The sequence below is a fragment of the Pantherophis guttatus genome, chromosome 5 (genome assembly GCF_059756535.1).
Source record: "Pantherophis guttatus breed Tessera chromosome 5, ASM5975653v1, whole genome shotgun sequence".
Classification (NCBI taxonomy): domain Eukaryota; kingdom Metazoa; phylum Chordata; class Lepidosauria; order Squamata; family Colubridae; genus Pantherophis; species Pantherophis guttatus.
The window spans coordinates 13,896,589-13,912,186 of NC_142067.1; the positions used below are offsets into that span (position 1 = coordinate 13,896,589).

A 15,598-nucleotide genomic window follows, 5' to 3' on the forward strand; every position below is an offset into this window, starting at 1 on the left:
GGAAGAAAGATGTAACTTCACGAAAGCACTTTCCCTGCTTGTGGAAGCAGTGGGTGGCATCTCAAGAGAAACGATCTCAAGTTGTACAAGGGAATTTCGAGAGGCCCGCCTTGAGATTCTAGTGGAGCAACCGCCAACCAGAAAGCACAATAACGGATGAGACGGAACAACGATCTCACCCAACGGGAAGGCAGCATAACATGAAACTTTCAGGGAAACTGCTACAGATCAGCAAAAGAATCCATGCTTCAGGTGTACAAGGTTGGAGAAACTGAAGAGGAGAAAAAAAGCAGGGCTGGCCTCAACTCTCCGGCGATATGAGTTAACACAAACTTTCCAATTTGGACCCAACCAACTTAACTTTGTGTAGGTCTCTTTTTCCTTTTGATCAGGCAGTGCGTGTTGAACTTGTACAGCCTGATCCGTGCACCAGTTAAAAGTTACAAAGTGACTAGGTTAAAAAAAAATAAAATAAAAAAGTCCCCACATGCCAAAGTTAAAACTGAGTTGCTGAACCTGGGTTGCCAAGATCCTCCAACATACCGGAAGAGGCAGAAAGTGACACAATCATAGGGGCCAAAGAGGGTAGGCCGTCCCTGAACCAGTACAGTTGAAATGGATAGGGGAAGAACCACTGCATTCAGGAAAACAGTCTTCCAATGCCGGGTTGTCAGTAGCATGCCGCGGGGGTTTGCCGCGGTTGCTTTCACATTTTTCTTTAAAAAAAAAAAAAAAGGCAAACACAATAGTTGCATTCATTTCCACACGACCTCCAAACTACCGCCGAAGAATTAACATTTCTTGGGAGTTATGCGAGAACAAGCTAACTGAGCAATTCAGCTTGAAACGTAGCGTACACCGTATTAAGGGAAACGGCATGTTAATATTCCAGAAAGAGCTGAAAGAAAGAGGGGAGAAGAGACAAGACAAATCCCCTGCACGATACCGTCTACAGGAGAGGCCGGGTGCGATAGTTGGAACCTCAACTATAACTATAGCGCGAGGGGAAGAAAAAAAACACACAGCAAAGGATCAGAGATAGCAAACCAGCTTAGGAGTTTGCGAGCAATACTTCAACGGGAAACCGCTTCAGGAGAAGCATTCCACAAGTGTTATCTTTGCGATTGCTAGTAAAGTTAAGCATCAAGAAAGAGATAGACGGGACAGAGAAAAAAAGCGAGAGATCATTGCACGGTAAACAGCTGCCAGACACACAGCTTCAGCTTTCAACACTACGGAATCCAATAGGCCTGATGCCACCCCAAAAAGGGGAGCATTTTACTGCTCGTCTCATTTGGAAGCTTGGCTCCTACGACCACGTTGGGCCCGTCAGGTCAAGTGACGGGTGATGGCACGGAAGGCGTAGAGCAGCTCAGCCTGCATGCGAGCCTCCATCAGGAGAAGATTCACGTGGACCTAAGGAAATAGTGAAGCAAATTGGTAAATGTCTATGGAGATTTCTCAGTCATCTGGGGCATAGTTGTCTCAAAGGTGCTTTTTCAAAAAGCAACTGGACTGGGGTTTTTTTTTTTTTTTTTTTTTTGCTTCTCCTCCAAGAAGCTTCATCAGTCGTGATGGTGGGGGGATGTAAAGAAGGCTTCCATCCCACCACCATCAGAACTGATGATGCTTCTTGGAGGAGAAGCGAAAAGTCTCCTTTTTCTTCCTCAAAATAAAACAGTCCAGTTGCCTTTTGAAAAAGCACCTTTGAGACAAACAAATTGGTAATATATGGATATAGGCGCAGTGGTTAGAGTGTGGTACTATAGGCTACTTCTGCTGCCTGCTGCCTGCTGGCTACCTGCAATTGGCAGTTCAAATCTCACCAGGCTCAAGGTTGACTCAGCCTTCCATCCTTCCGAGGTGGGTAAAATGAGGACCCAAATTGTTGGAGGCAATATGCTAACTCTGTAAACCGCTTAGAGAGGGCTGTAAAGCACCGTAAAGCGGTATATAAGTCTAAATGCTATTGCTAGAGAGCTGTTCATAGTGTTAAGAATGTTTCTCAAAGAGGTGCTTGATTTTTCAAGAGGTGAGGTTTAAATGAATGACCTATTCTATCTGGAGATGTATTCTACTTTACACCTTGGATACCAATAGGTTTCCATGTGCAATTGGAGATGCTTATGATTCATAAGGCCTCACATGGCTCAGAGTTTGAATGTGTTAGAGATAAACCTTTCCTCAATAGTTTTTACCTGTTGAAATGAAAGAGCACCAGCTGAGTGTTCCCAGATACCTATCCATGCCTTGTTTTTGGCCTCCATGGCCTCCTGCAGCACTCTGCCGGCCGAAAACGGGCCACACGGGGCCCCTGTGAGGCCCATTTTGGCCGGCAAGGTACTGCAGGAGGTGTCCGTCATGTCTCCCCCCCCGGCCCGTGGAGGAGAACTACAATGTTAATCCGGCTCTCAAAGAAATCCAGTTCAACATCCTGAGTTTGAGGGACTCACTTTTTCTGAGTGCTTGAACTGGCGCCAGTAGCTGTCATACATGCGCTTGGTAGTTCTCTCTGGGTAGCAGGTCACGGTCTTAATGTAAATCTTCAGGTTCCGTTCAAGTAGTTGATTAACTTCGCCATAATCATAGTCATCGTATCTAAATGAGATTTAAGATTTTCTGAGCATGTGATATTTTTAAAAAGCAATTATTTTCCTTTTTTTGGGGGGGGGGAGATGGGGGTTTTGGAAAATCCCTTCAAACTGCGCATCAGGATAAAAATGCCTGATTGTGAATCTTACCGTTCCAGTATCATGTAAGTTTAATTAGCTTTGTCAAACCTTTAACCCTGAAACGCCTTTGAAAAAAGCCAATTTTCATTAAAAAAAACCTTAGGATCAAATTCACCCAGCGTATTTTGCTAGAATGGAGAGAACATCATTAGGAATTGAATTCACAACTTCAGCTGCCTCATATTTATGACGGTTGCAGTGTCCCGGGGTCCTGTGATCACCATGTGCAACCCTCTGACAAGCAAAGTTGACGGGGAAGCCTGATTCACTTAACAACCATGTTGCTTATTTAACAAATGCAAGTGATTCACTTAACAATTGTGGCAGGAAAGGATGTAAAATGGGGGCAAAACTCACTCAACAACTGCTTCAGAGCAATTAGCAACAGAAATTTGGGGACTCAGTTGTGATCATAAGTCGGGGACTACCAGTATTAAATAACAATGCATAGTTAACATCATATTTACTCCGCCCCTAAATGGAAAAAGAAAGCTTCCTTATTCTACAGCGTTTCTTCAGTTCTTGGGAAAACAAACAAACAAATAGTAGCTGGATTTTACCATATCTAGAGTGAATGCCATCATATTACTTTTGACTGTGTTTATTTGTGTTCTTTCATTATAAATGCATAGTAATTTATGCCTTTCTATCTCGTATTCAGGAGAATGCAAGTTAACATATACTGAGGTTCTCTCGCTCAGAGGGTAATATTTATGATTATGGTTATAATTGCCTCTATTGCATCATATTTAATTTTTCAAACATAAAAGTACTGTTTAACTACAATACATAACATCCGCTGATTGTAGAGTGTAACTATTACAAGTCCGGAAACTATGGAATGCATCCATTATCCCAGCCAGGTGAATAACCTACCTGATTCCAAACATACAGTGAACGTAATTAAATAAAGCTCTTCTTAACATAGTGGTGTCAACATCTTCATGGCTGGCCATGGTATTGTAGGTGAGGTTGTAGACCATCCGAAATTTCTCGTCCAGGAGATGGCCAATATCAGAATACAGTCTGTTCACAAGGGAGAATCCATGATTTTCCCAAGTGTAGTCCTATAAAAGAAATGAATTCCACCAATTTGTTTACGGTTCAGCAGTCCTTTTCTACACCTAAACCAGGGGTTTGCAATCTTAAACACTCAAACAGCCATTTGGACCCATTTCCCACAGAAAAGAAAACATTGGGAGCCACAAAACTTGGGTGGGCCTGGCCAACTCAACGTCACTCACCCAGTTACCGTGTTTCCCCGAAAATAAGACCCTGTCTTATATATTTTTTTTGAACCCTGAAATAAGCGCTTGGCCTTATTGCCATGCGCTCAAAAGCCCGATTGGGGGATGTCTTATTTTGAGGGAAACAGGGTACATGACCCCCCAGCCATGCCTTCCCAGATTTTGTGGCTCTCTCTCTCTTCCACCCCTCCATCTCCTTCTCCCTCTCTCTCTCTCTCTCTCTTTCCCTCTCCTTCTCCCTTGGGTGTGGGGGAAGGAACCCCTGAATTGATGCTGGGTGGTGGGAATCTGATGTCCGGAGGCCGAAGAGCCCAGGAGCAGCACGCCAAAGACCAGCTGGGCAGCAGGGAGGTGGGGCATCAAAACATTGGCAGCTCTGCAGGAATAGCAACTGACATCTGGGAGGTGGGACCGAGCCCACGATGACGCTGCTCTTGCCAGGGGCGAGTGGGGCAGGTGTCATAATGGGCTCCAGGAGGAGGGGACCCCCTCTCCATTGTGAAGTGTGCTAAATTTTACTGTGCTGCGAGAGCGGCAAGAGCAAATGCACCGCGAAGAAGGCGGAATGCTGCTTTGCGCAAAGGCAAGTGCAGGGGCCCTTTGCTCCTGAACTAAGGCTCTGCCCATCACCACCGCCACAACAGGGCGACAGCTCTTTTATCCCTCTGCCACGACAGGGAGCCGCAGCAGAGGGATGAAAGAGCCACATGCGGCTCTGGAGCCACAGGTTGCCGACACCCGACCTAAACAGTTCTGGTACAGGTAGTCCTTTAGTGACCATTTAAAGTTACAACTGCACTGAAAAAAGTGACTTATGACCATGTTTTACACTTATGACCTTTGTAGCAGCCCCATGATCACGTGATCAAAATTCAGATGCTTGGCAACTGATTCATACTTATGACCATTGCTATGGCCCAAGGTCATGTGATCTACCTTTTGACAAGCAAAATCAATGGGGTAGCTAGATTCACTTAACAACCATGGTACTAACTTATCAATTGCGGTGATTCACTTAGCAACTGTGGCCAGAAAGGTCGTAAAATGGGGCAAAACTCACTTAACAAATGTCTCACTCAGCAACAGAAATTTTGGGCTCAATTGTGGTCGTAAGTCAAGGACTACCTGTTTATGTAGGTGCCTTCCGCCGTGCCCTTAAAACCTTCTTTTTTCAGCAAGCCGGGCTGGCTTAACTTTGTAAAAATGTTTTAAATTGGTTTGTTATTGTTTTTAAATTACGGGGCCAAATTTATATATATTCTTTTAATACTATTTTAATGTTTAAAATTTATGTTTTTATTCGGCTGTACACCGCCCTGAGTCCTCAGGGAGAAGGGCGGTATATAAATTGGATATAAAATAAATAAATAAATAATGTTGGTTGCTCCCTGGAAGTTGTTCTAATTTGTTTGGAGAAAGATCTTAAGTTTCATCAGTAAATGAATGAATTCATTGTTGGAGGAAAAAAAGGGAACTTGGTTTCCTTACGTTAATTTATTTTAGAATCCTTTGAGATATATTTGCTCCAACAATAATGCCTCTTTAAGAATCTATTAATCACAGACAGAGAACACAGTGCATGCCAAAAAATCACAAGGACCACCCCAGGCATCTCTAGGTAAGGCTGGGAGGATTCCTAGTGTTACGTTTCAGAAAGGAGCTTTCAATTCTGGCCTGGATAGAACAGCTTTCCTGTGTTCAGAGTCATTTTGAACAAAAGCCCAAGGATGCTCACTCCAAAAAACTTAGGGCTGACAAGAGGCTGCCATCTTTACTTCTTATTTTGGTTCTCCATCCATAAGTTACACATGTCACGTAAGAGTTACCTGGGCTCGAAATGTTGGGAGATGATCTTCTCCCCGTCTTGCAAAATCTTTGTAACCAAACCCGGGGTCTTCAACATAGCAGGAAACATCACCCACGGAAATTAATTCGTCATCGAACGCTATTAAAGAAAAGGACAGCAGATAGTAAAATATACCTTTTTTTTTTCCTCATCGGATTCATCTCAAAACAATTGTAGGTTAACAAATGGGGCATAAGCCCGGGGTTGGTTCCCCATTGGCTTCCCCCAACCTAATCTAACTTCCTATTTTAGAAAGGGAACTGTTACTGTCTGAGCTACATCTAACGCTATGAAGCAAAAACATAGTTGGTCACATCTCAGTTAGAGATGTTGTTTTGACATGTGCTGCAAAGTAGGAATATTTTAAAAGAGACCTCAATAAATTAAAGAAAGGGCGGAAGGTCACAAATAGTGATCACATGACCCCTGGGTATTGCAACTACTATAAATACATGCCAACTGCTAAGCACCCTTATTTTGATCACGTGATTACAAGGATGTTGCGATGGTCTTAAGGGCAAGGACGGGTCGTAAGTCACTTTTTCAATGCTGTTGTAACTTCAGACAGTCATTAAACAAAGGGTTGTAAGTGGAGGATTACCAGTACCAACAATTAAAGGCAGGGCATCTCTCTTACCAAGAAACCCTCCATCATTTTCTCCTCTCTGCCAACTAAACGTTCAAAGGATTTAAGTTTGCTAAATACCCTTTCTGGAAGGTTGACTGCTGCAAAGGTGTTTGCAAATTATCTTGATTCCCCATCTGGGCTGACTCCCAGGCATCCTAATGAAATTGGGTGGGGAACCTGCTCTGTGTCTCTTAGTAGCCACATTAAAAAGAAACCCTTCAGTTCGCCCAGCTATTTACAAGGCCACCTTTATTTTTTTTATTCTGGCTCATTAGCCAATTAAAACATAAGTATGTGGGAAGAAACCTCATTGGCAAGCATCCAAATAGTTTCTTAATGCAGTTTAAGAAATCAGAAGTTGTCAAGCCTTGAATTACTTTTTTGTTTTGTGACTGATTCCTGCCATCTCTTTTGAAACAGGAAGTCTGTGACAGCATTTAAAAAAGACAACAACAACCCAAACTTGTTATTAAAAGCAGAAACTAAGCAGTAAAAGAGTCACTATCGGCCTTGTCTTTGCAACCTATATCCTTTTCTTCCTTTTCCATTCTGAGTGGTATAAAAAATGTTTACTGTATGAGATAATTTGCTTCAAAAACATTATTTTTTAAAAAATATGCACAGTGCAGGGGTACAAAATGCAGCTTTTCCAGATGCTTGGCTGGATTTTTCTATTGTGTTAGCCACTGTACAGCAGTCCTTGACTTATAATCACAATTGAGAGACCAACATTTCTGTTGCTAAATGAGACATTTGTTAAGTGAATTTCAGGGCCATTATAATTTCAAACAGTCACTAAATGAATTGTTCTAAGTCAAGGACTAACTGCAATAATTTGTGCATCACAAAGATGTCAGCATAGGTAGCTCCCTTATAAGAGCTTCTGTGATCCTAGGAAGAATGTGAGAATGTTTTATTCTACAATAATTGAAAGCCTAGATTTTTCTCCTTCGTCCCACTAGCCCAGCTTTCTCCATCTGACGCGTCTTCTACATATGTAGAAGACCTATTGGCCTTCTGGAAAGCGGTGAAGACCTGGCTTTTCCGCCTGGGGCCGTTGATCTCGCTGTTCAATCTTGCGAGATCTGGCCATGGATGGTGTGCATGTGTTTTTAATGTTTTTAAAATGCTTTTATAATGTTTTTTTTAAAAAAATATATGTTCATTGTTTGTATTATTTTTGTTGTAAGCCGCCCAGAGTCCCTTGGGAGTTGGGCGGCATAGAAATATGATTAATTAAATTAAATTAAATTAAATGTAGATTTTATTTCTCAGAATTCGCAACACTGAACATGCTAGCTAAGAGATTGAGGGAGTTGATGTTTAAATATTGGGTGGATGTCCAGGTTTAAGAACTGGCACAGAACTCTGTTGGAGGAAGTGAAGTGACTTCACATTCAAATAAAATGCCAGGCCAAACTCCCCATTCAGCAAATGCCTGGGGGCTGTGAGCATAATTTGTCTAACCTAACCCGAATTAAAATGCTAAATCATCTTTCTGCCTTCTCACCCATTTGCTCAGCTTTGGCAAGTCCTCTGTTTTTAAGCCTGTATAACATGAATTTAACCACAAGAAGCATTTCCAAGGTGGCCACGGCCTAGGAAGGTAAACTTCAAGCACCCAGTCTTCAATTCAAAAGATCCTTACAAGCAATCAGTTCGGATCCTTTGCAATGGAAACAGAGAGAACCCAAGCTAGAACTAAGGAGAAATTTCCTGAGAGTGAGAACAATTAATCGGTGGAATGTCTTGCCTTCAGAAGTTGTGGGTGCTCCATCACTGGAGGTTTTTAAGAAGAAACTGGACCAACCATTTGTCTGAAATGGTATAGGGCCGTGATGGCGAACCTATGGCACGAGTGCCACAGGTGGCACGCGGAGCCATATCTGTGGGCACGCGAGTGTTGCCTAGCTCAGCTCCAGCGCATATGTGCGCGCTGGCCAGCTGATTTTTGGGCCTTCGGGGCCCACCGGAAGTCGGGAAATGGGCCGTTTCCAGTCTCCGGAGGGCCTCCAGGGGGATGGGGAAGGCCGTTTTCTCCCTCACCAGGCTCCAAGAAAGCCTTTGGAGCCTGGGGAGGGTGAAAAACAGGCCTATCGGGCCCACCATGCCATCACGTGCCAAAAGCAAGAGTTGCATATGGGGGGGGGGTCGCACGTGCATGTGCGGGGGGTGGGGGACATTGAATTATGGGTGTGGGGACGCGTGCGCACGACACCCCTGTGCTCCCCTCGCTTTTGGCACGTGATGGCAAAAAGGTTAGCCATCACTGGTATAGGGTTTCCTGTCTGAGCAGGAGGTTGGACCAGAAGACCTCCAAGGCCCGTCCAATTCCGTTATTCTATTAAGGGCTGAAAATTTAGCTGAAAGACGTGTACCGCTTCACTGAGGGGAAAAAATTCCTATCTTTGCTGTACATTTATTTATTTACCACATTTTGAAAGCACTCCATCTCCCTCGCAGAATATTAAAAAATAAAAAAGTATATAAAAGTTAGATTTTTTAAAAAAAGAAGTCAAGGTTGATTAAAGCACTTAAAAATGCATTTAAAGGCGAGGGAAGTGCTTTCAGGCTGCTAACCAGCCCCATGGCTGTATGTTCCTCCGCACTCCGCACCCAAGGAGCAGGGGTGGGCTGCTGGGGTTTCGCAGGGGTTCGGGAGAACCTCTAAGATTCTGTGCAGTTCGGGACTCCCGGAGTCCCCACGTAGCCTGTTTTGGATGCAGGTAAGTGCAGGGCATGCGTGGAGGCTTGGGGAGGGCGAAAAACAGGCCTACCAGAAGTACAGGTAGCCTCCGGAGCCTGGGGAGGCCATTTTCATCCTCCTGGAGGCTCGAGGAAAGCCCCCGAAGCCCAGGGAGGGAAAAACAGCCCCCTAGCCGTGGTGCAGGAGGCTGACTAGGCCATGCCCACCATGGCCACGCCCCTCCAGCAACCGGGCAGAGAACCCCTTGCTAAAATTTTTGAAGCCCACCCCTGCCTTAGAGCCATGTTTCACTCCTTTTGGGAGGTCCAGGACAGTAGGGGCCTGCCTCATCTCCAGGGGAATAATAATTCACAGGGCAGAGGTGATGGCAAAGAAGGCCTTTTTCTTGGACTCCACCAGTTGGAATGCTTCAACTCAGCAACATACCTTCCCTGCCTGACTGGGTGGGACAGGCTGATGCAATGGGGCGAAGATGGTTCCCTAGGTAGCCTGGGCCCCATGACATGTAGGGGCTTTAAAGGTCATAAGCAACACCTTGAATTGGACCTGGAAGCAAACTGGCACCCAATGCAGTTCGCAGAGCAAAGGGGTTACATGACTGCCTGGGGAATTCCAGGAGTTGAAATTCACACATCTCGAAGTTGCTGAGGTTGGGAAATACTGCACTAAAGTCTCCAAGATTTCACTGAGTTACCTGGGGCAAAGCTTTTATTTTATTTTATTTTATTTGAATATGTCATTTCATATTCCCAGTGATGAATTAGCTATTTGAACATTCCAAGACTCTTCATACACCTTTTAATTTCGTTTTCATTTTCTTTTTGCAAAGTTAGCATGTCAGAGAGAGAAGATGAGCTAAAGCCTTCCAGATTTTTTTTTTTTATGATTAAAGATTTATTGCCAGTGTTAAGGGGAACATGCAAAGAGTGTCCCACTTAGAAATACTCCGAGTCTGAAGAAAGCAGATTTCCCTGCATGTCAGAACAACCTCCAGCAAGTGAGAAATGCATCTATAGTTTAGCTTGATTTTATTTAATGCAGGGAACTGATCTGAATTATGAAAGGAGCTCCACTGGAGCACACAGAGGGTAATACCTTCAGTAACAACTAGTAGGCTCTCTGATTTTTCTTTCTCAAAGCGTGTATCCATTTCTTCTGGGGAAGCCTCGTCCTCCTCTTGCAGCCTCTTCATTCTGTCCATCAAGGCCTCCAGCTCACTTAATGAATCGGAGAGCTAAAACAGACCACAAGGTGGAAGAATGTTACCAGTTATTGATTCTTTTTTGAGATGAAACTACCATATTTTTTGAGTATAAGACACACTTTTTCCCCCCTAAAAGAGGGTGAAAATTTCAGTGCGTCTTATACACCAAATGTAGCCCTGCCCACCCTTCGGCCTCCACCCGTCCCCTCAAAGGTAGCCTCTCAAACGGAGCTTTTGGAAGTGAAAAGGCAAGGCACAGAGGCCAAATGGCAACCTGGAACAGCTGCTGCCTTGTCAGACTGATTCTGGGCTTCCCCCGCTGGACTCACTGGAGCGTCCTGCGACAATCAGCTGAATTTTTGAAACTGCGTATCTGCCCCAACGAGGCGCATGCGAGTGTAGTGAGTCTCACAACCAGCGAACCTGTTGCTAAAGTTCATCTCTGGGAACAGCTGATTGGGGGTATTCCGGGAGGCCGATCTACCCGTCAATCAACTGCTTGTGCTGAATCAGGCTAATGTGCTGAAGCTGACTAGGCTGTTTGCTAAGGACACTAGCCAGATGAATACCAATGGATGCTGGTAGGCAGAGGCAGAATTTTTGTTTTCTTATTTTCCTCTCCCAAACCTCAGGTGCATCTTATACTCTGGAGCGTCTTATACTCTGAAAAATATGGTAATTTTTGCTTACTATTCTACTATCCTGTTTCCTCTAAAATAAGACCCAACTGGAAAATAAGTCCTAGCATGATTTTTCAGGATGCTCATAATATAAGCCCTACCCCCCAAAATAAGCCCCAGTTAAGATTGTCAGTCAGATGGGTGCATTTAGTACTGTATTTCCCCAAAAATAAGACCTAACCAGAAAATAAGCCCTAATGCATCTTTTGGAGCAAAAATTAATATAAGACCCTGTCTTATTTTTGGGGAAACACAGTACTACTATTACATTCGTGTCGGGAGCACCGAAGCGCTTCCAGGTTGAAAGGTTTAAACAGTGACACCACTCTTGCCCGGGGGACACCAGTTTGTGGGGGACGGGTTCTTTCATGTGCCCATTAACTTGCCCACTGACATGGTGTCCATCTACCTACCCATGGTTGCCCTCTTTCAAACAGCTGGGTCAGCAGGAGATGGAGAGTGTGATGGCAGCTCATCCCTATTCTATATTCTATTCTATATGGCTATTCTGCTTTTTATACTTTATACTCACCAAAGTTTTTTGGGGGGCAGAGGGATACTTATGTTCTATTCCTGGCTAAATTAATTGCAGGGGCAATTGTATTTTTTGGAGATTTGGAGGGGCAATTGTATTCTTTGGAGATTCCTGGCTAAATTAATTGGAGGGGCAATTGTATTCTTTCCTAGCCATAGTAGACAAGTTATTAAGAAAAGAGTTAAAGAGCTGAAAATACAATTTAGGCTACTGGATTCAAATTTCCGCTTCATGCAAAAATCCAAATTAAAGCATCTGGAACAGATTGGGGACCAGATGGGGGGTTTCTGGCTAACGAAGCTTCTGATAAAGGAGAGATTATGGGATCACCCATTTGCACTCCAGACAGCAGCTCCTCATAAGTGGACTGCTCATGATTAGAATGGCTGGGAGTCAAGAGATTTCCGTCAAGTTCACAGCCATAATATAGCCTTATGGACACAAAGTTTTGTGGAAACATATTTTTTAATCACTTTTTGAAATGGTTCCTTAGCTATAATTCAACTGCTAAAAGCCTTCTGAACCACAAATTTGATGTCATGCACAAGGTAAATCTATTTTAATCTATCTTGAAAGAAGTTTCATAGATAAATTTAAGGATGATTAGAATATTGATTTCAGAAATTTGTAATAAATGGATGAAGGGTTATGGTGGATTTGAAATAATTTTTTCAAATTATTGTTACAATCCTTCTCATTAGAAAAAGCTGTCTTGAAAGAAATGATAGGATGGCAAATTGAATCTTGGACATTAGAAGGAATCAGAAGAAACTAAAGATTACAATTATAAGGGAAGAACACTTACATTTCACTTGTTATCACACAATGGGACAGAATATTTGAACACTGGATGTTTTGGAGGATATTTTTGAACAATGGACCCAGAAGTCAATTTTAAGAGTGTCTGCTTTAAGAGTGTAGATAGACTGTGTTTAAAAGATGTTATGGAAGAAGAGCAAGTTTTACTGGATAAGACTGACACCAAACTGAAAGTGGATTTAAAAATGATAAGCTACAAGAATGATATGGAATAAGATGCTAGACTGGATTTACAAATGAAACCAGCTAATGTCTTAATAATTACAGGGGATGCGTAAATGGCAAACCAAAAGAACAGCTTGGATAACTCTCTTACATTGGATTTACAAAAAATACTTTTTAAAGTTCTGAAGGATTTTGTGAAAGGGTCAAAGGAAAAAATGAAAAAAAAAAAAACAAGTTCTAGAATTAGAGTTTGAAAGAACTAAAGATCAAGACTGTTACAACTAAAAGGAATGAATTTAAAATGTTTTTTTAAAAAAATCAAGCTTAAAATAGATATGTTGATATTTCCGGTAACCCGTTAATAGACTTTTGCTGATGAGGATTGAGCGAGGAATCTAAGAATTTTTTAGTAGATAAGAGATGAGCTACAAGAAAAAGAGATTATTGTATTTTAAGAGATGGTGATAAGTTACTAAAATTGTTTATACTTGTTGTGAAAGGGAATTCATTTCTTTATATATTTGGTTTTTTCTTTACAATGTTCTAATTTTCCTCCCTATTTTTCTTCTTTTCCTTTCTACACTATTTATTTTGTAGTTTATTTATGTAATCTGTATTAATAACATTTTTTTTAAAAGTTAATGAAAACTTTTATTTTTCTTTCCAGTTTGGGTTTCAATGATATTTTCTGTCTAAGAAGGAAATCACTATTGCCAAGAAATTTGAAAGGAAAATTATTGGGAAATGTTGTCCTCTCCCTTCCAATAGGTCATTTCTTCAAAATCTTTACCAACTGTCTGCATCTGAATCCCAGCAATATAATAACAGTAGCAGAGTTGGAAGGGACCTTGGAGGTCATCTAGTCCAACCCCCTGCTCATACAGGAGACCTATACTAGGGATTCGAACTGCTGAACTGCTCACCTTTCTGATCGACAAGCTCAGTGTCTTAGCCACCGAGCCAGGCTATTTTCTCCTCCGAGAACTGACACTGCCCTACGACTAATACTTCTGTTGATTTTTCAGACCCTGCTCTCCATCCAACACTTGGATCTTAGTTCTGCTGGGGTTTGCATTTTGCTTCCCGCATTCCGAGCATTGATAGACTCCAGAGGAAACCGCAAGCTGAAATGATCTCCCCTTCCAAGCCAGCTTTTATAACATCAACAAAAAGTCAGAGAAGAGACAAGAAAAGAACAACTAACTTCAAACAACTAACCCCAAAGCTGTTACTTTTGAGGGCTGCGTTTTCAATGTTGTTGTCATTGGCGAGATCACAGACGCAGAAGTGGTTAACTGATATGAGGCGATAGCCGTTGGAGGTCCCAAAATCTCTCTCGGGATTGATGCCACTGCCAAAAACAAAACTTGCCAGGGAGTGATAATGTGCCAAAAGGACCACAGCATGCACCAGTTCAGGAAGAGACCAATTATTTTCCCCTGTCTTCACAAGTTTCTGAAACAAAAGAAGAGGGGGAAAAAAAAACACTACGTATGTGAATTTATGTTTTTTATATATAGGCACAAGAAACAGGCAGGATGTGTTTTCCTCGGCTGAGTTTTTAATTTCTGAGTTGGAAGCAGCAAAACCAGAGTATGCCAGAAAGCCTTCTAGTCTAATCTCCTTGAATCATTGCAGCACAATTTAGAGATACTGCGTGTTTCCCACCCTTTCCGCTGCAAAATATAAATCAAAATGGAAAAACAAGACTCTTTCGTGCTTAACCAGGATTGTAATTAAATGGTTTGATATCTCAGACAGATTCATTTTTTAAATGGAAAAGCTCAAGGGCTCTTAGCTCCCACATTCTGAACAAAAATGATGGTTACAAATCTCAAACAGTGCATGTTGGCTATGTCTCCTATGGAATATTTATAGATAAGGGTTCCTCAGCTACATTTCATCCACAAAGCCACAGTCCTTCCAAAGATGGTAGGATTTTTTTTTTTTTATATATGAAAGGGAAGCATCGTGAATAAAAAACTTAAAAATCGTATTAATGTAATTTATTTAGAGAGATTGCTTTTAAAAGTAAATTAATTTACTTTTACTGGAATCTTGCCTCTGGGGTGCCATTGAAAAGGCAAGGGTGGCCTTAGCCTTGTGCATGCCCGTTTTCAGGTATTTTACTGTTTAATCATATTAAATTTCAAGTGGAATTGGCAGAAAGCCAAGCCATACCTGGTTTATAACAAACTGTAAAATGAACCAGTTCTTTTCTGGAAAAAAAAGGTCAAAAGCATAAACACTTTTCTCTTTTGGCTCCGTCTCACTCCCTCTAGAAAGGGGTGAGTTATCACTTCCCAGGCGTTGCAACATGACTTAGAGGTGCAAGGAGGAGTTTCGGTAGGTGCAGTTTTGTTCACTTGGAATGATAAAACCATGCCTTGCAAACCTCTTCCTCCTTTGAAAAGAAACAAACAGATTTCCCCATGGCCTGACAGGTCTTTTCATAACAAAGCCCCCAAACCCCTCAACCAAACAGGAAAAACGGCTTTAGGAGGTATCGACGGGAGAGAAGCTGCATCTATAAATGTTCCTTCTGACTGCTCTTCTATTCCCTGACTTAGATACAGATACAGATTAGCAGAGTTGGAAGGGACCTTGTAGGTCATCTAGTCCAACCACCCCCACCCAAGGAGGAGACCCTACCTGTGATGGCGAACCTATGGCACGCGTGTCACAGGTGGCACATGGAGCCATATCTGTGGGCACGCCAGCATTGCCCTAGCTCAGCTCCAGTGCACATGAGTGTGCCAGCCAGCTAATTTTCAGGCCTTCCAGAAGTCAGGAAACAGGCTATTTCTGGCCTCCGGAGGGCCTCCGGGGGGTAGGGAAGGCCATTCTGGCTCTCCCCAGGCTCCTAGAAAGCCTCTGGAGTCTGGGGAGAGCAAAAAATGGGCCTTCTGGTCCCACTGGAAGTCGGGAAATAGGCCATTTCCAGCCTCTGGAGGGCCTATGTGGGGAAGGGAGGCTGTTTTCGCCCTCCCCAGGCTCCAAGAATGCCTCTGGAGCCTGGGGAAGGTGAAAAATGG

At 42.8% G+C, this 15,598-nt stretch overlaps 1 protein-coding gene across 1 annotated transcript in view; it reads right to left on the reverse strand.

The window, feature by feature from the left end:
- Positions 1-724: 724 nt before the first annotated feature.
- Positions 725-15,598, reverse strand: part of SESN3 (sestrin 3) — a 68,860-nt gene continuing 53,986 nt past the window's right edge. Inside the window, exons 5-10 of the mRNA XM_034408801.3 lie at positions 13,782-14,018; positions 10,256-10,394; positions 5,806-5,924; positions 3,609-3,799; positions 2,454-2,598; positions 725-1,416 (exon numbers count right to left, since the gene is read on the reverse strand). Of these exons, the coding sequence (XP_034264692.1) occupies positions 1,330-1,416; positions 2,454-2,598; positions 3,609-3,799; positions 5,806-5,924; positions 10,256-10,394; positions 13,782-14,018 (918 nt within the window). The 3' untranslated portion in view covers positions 725-1,329. The remainder of the gene's footprint in view (positions 1,417-2,453; positions 2,599-3,608; positions 3,800-5,805; positions 5,925-10,255; positions 10,395-13,781; positions 14,019-15,598) is intronic.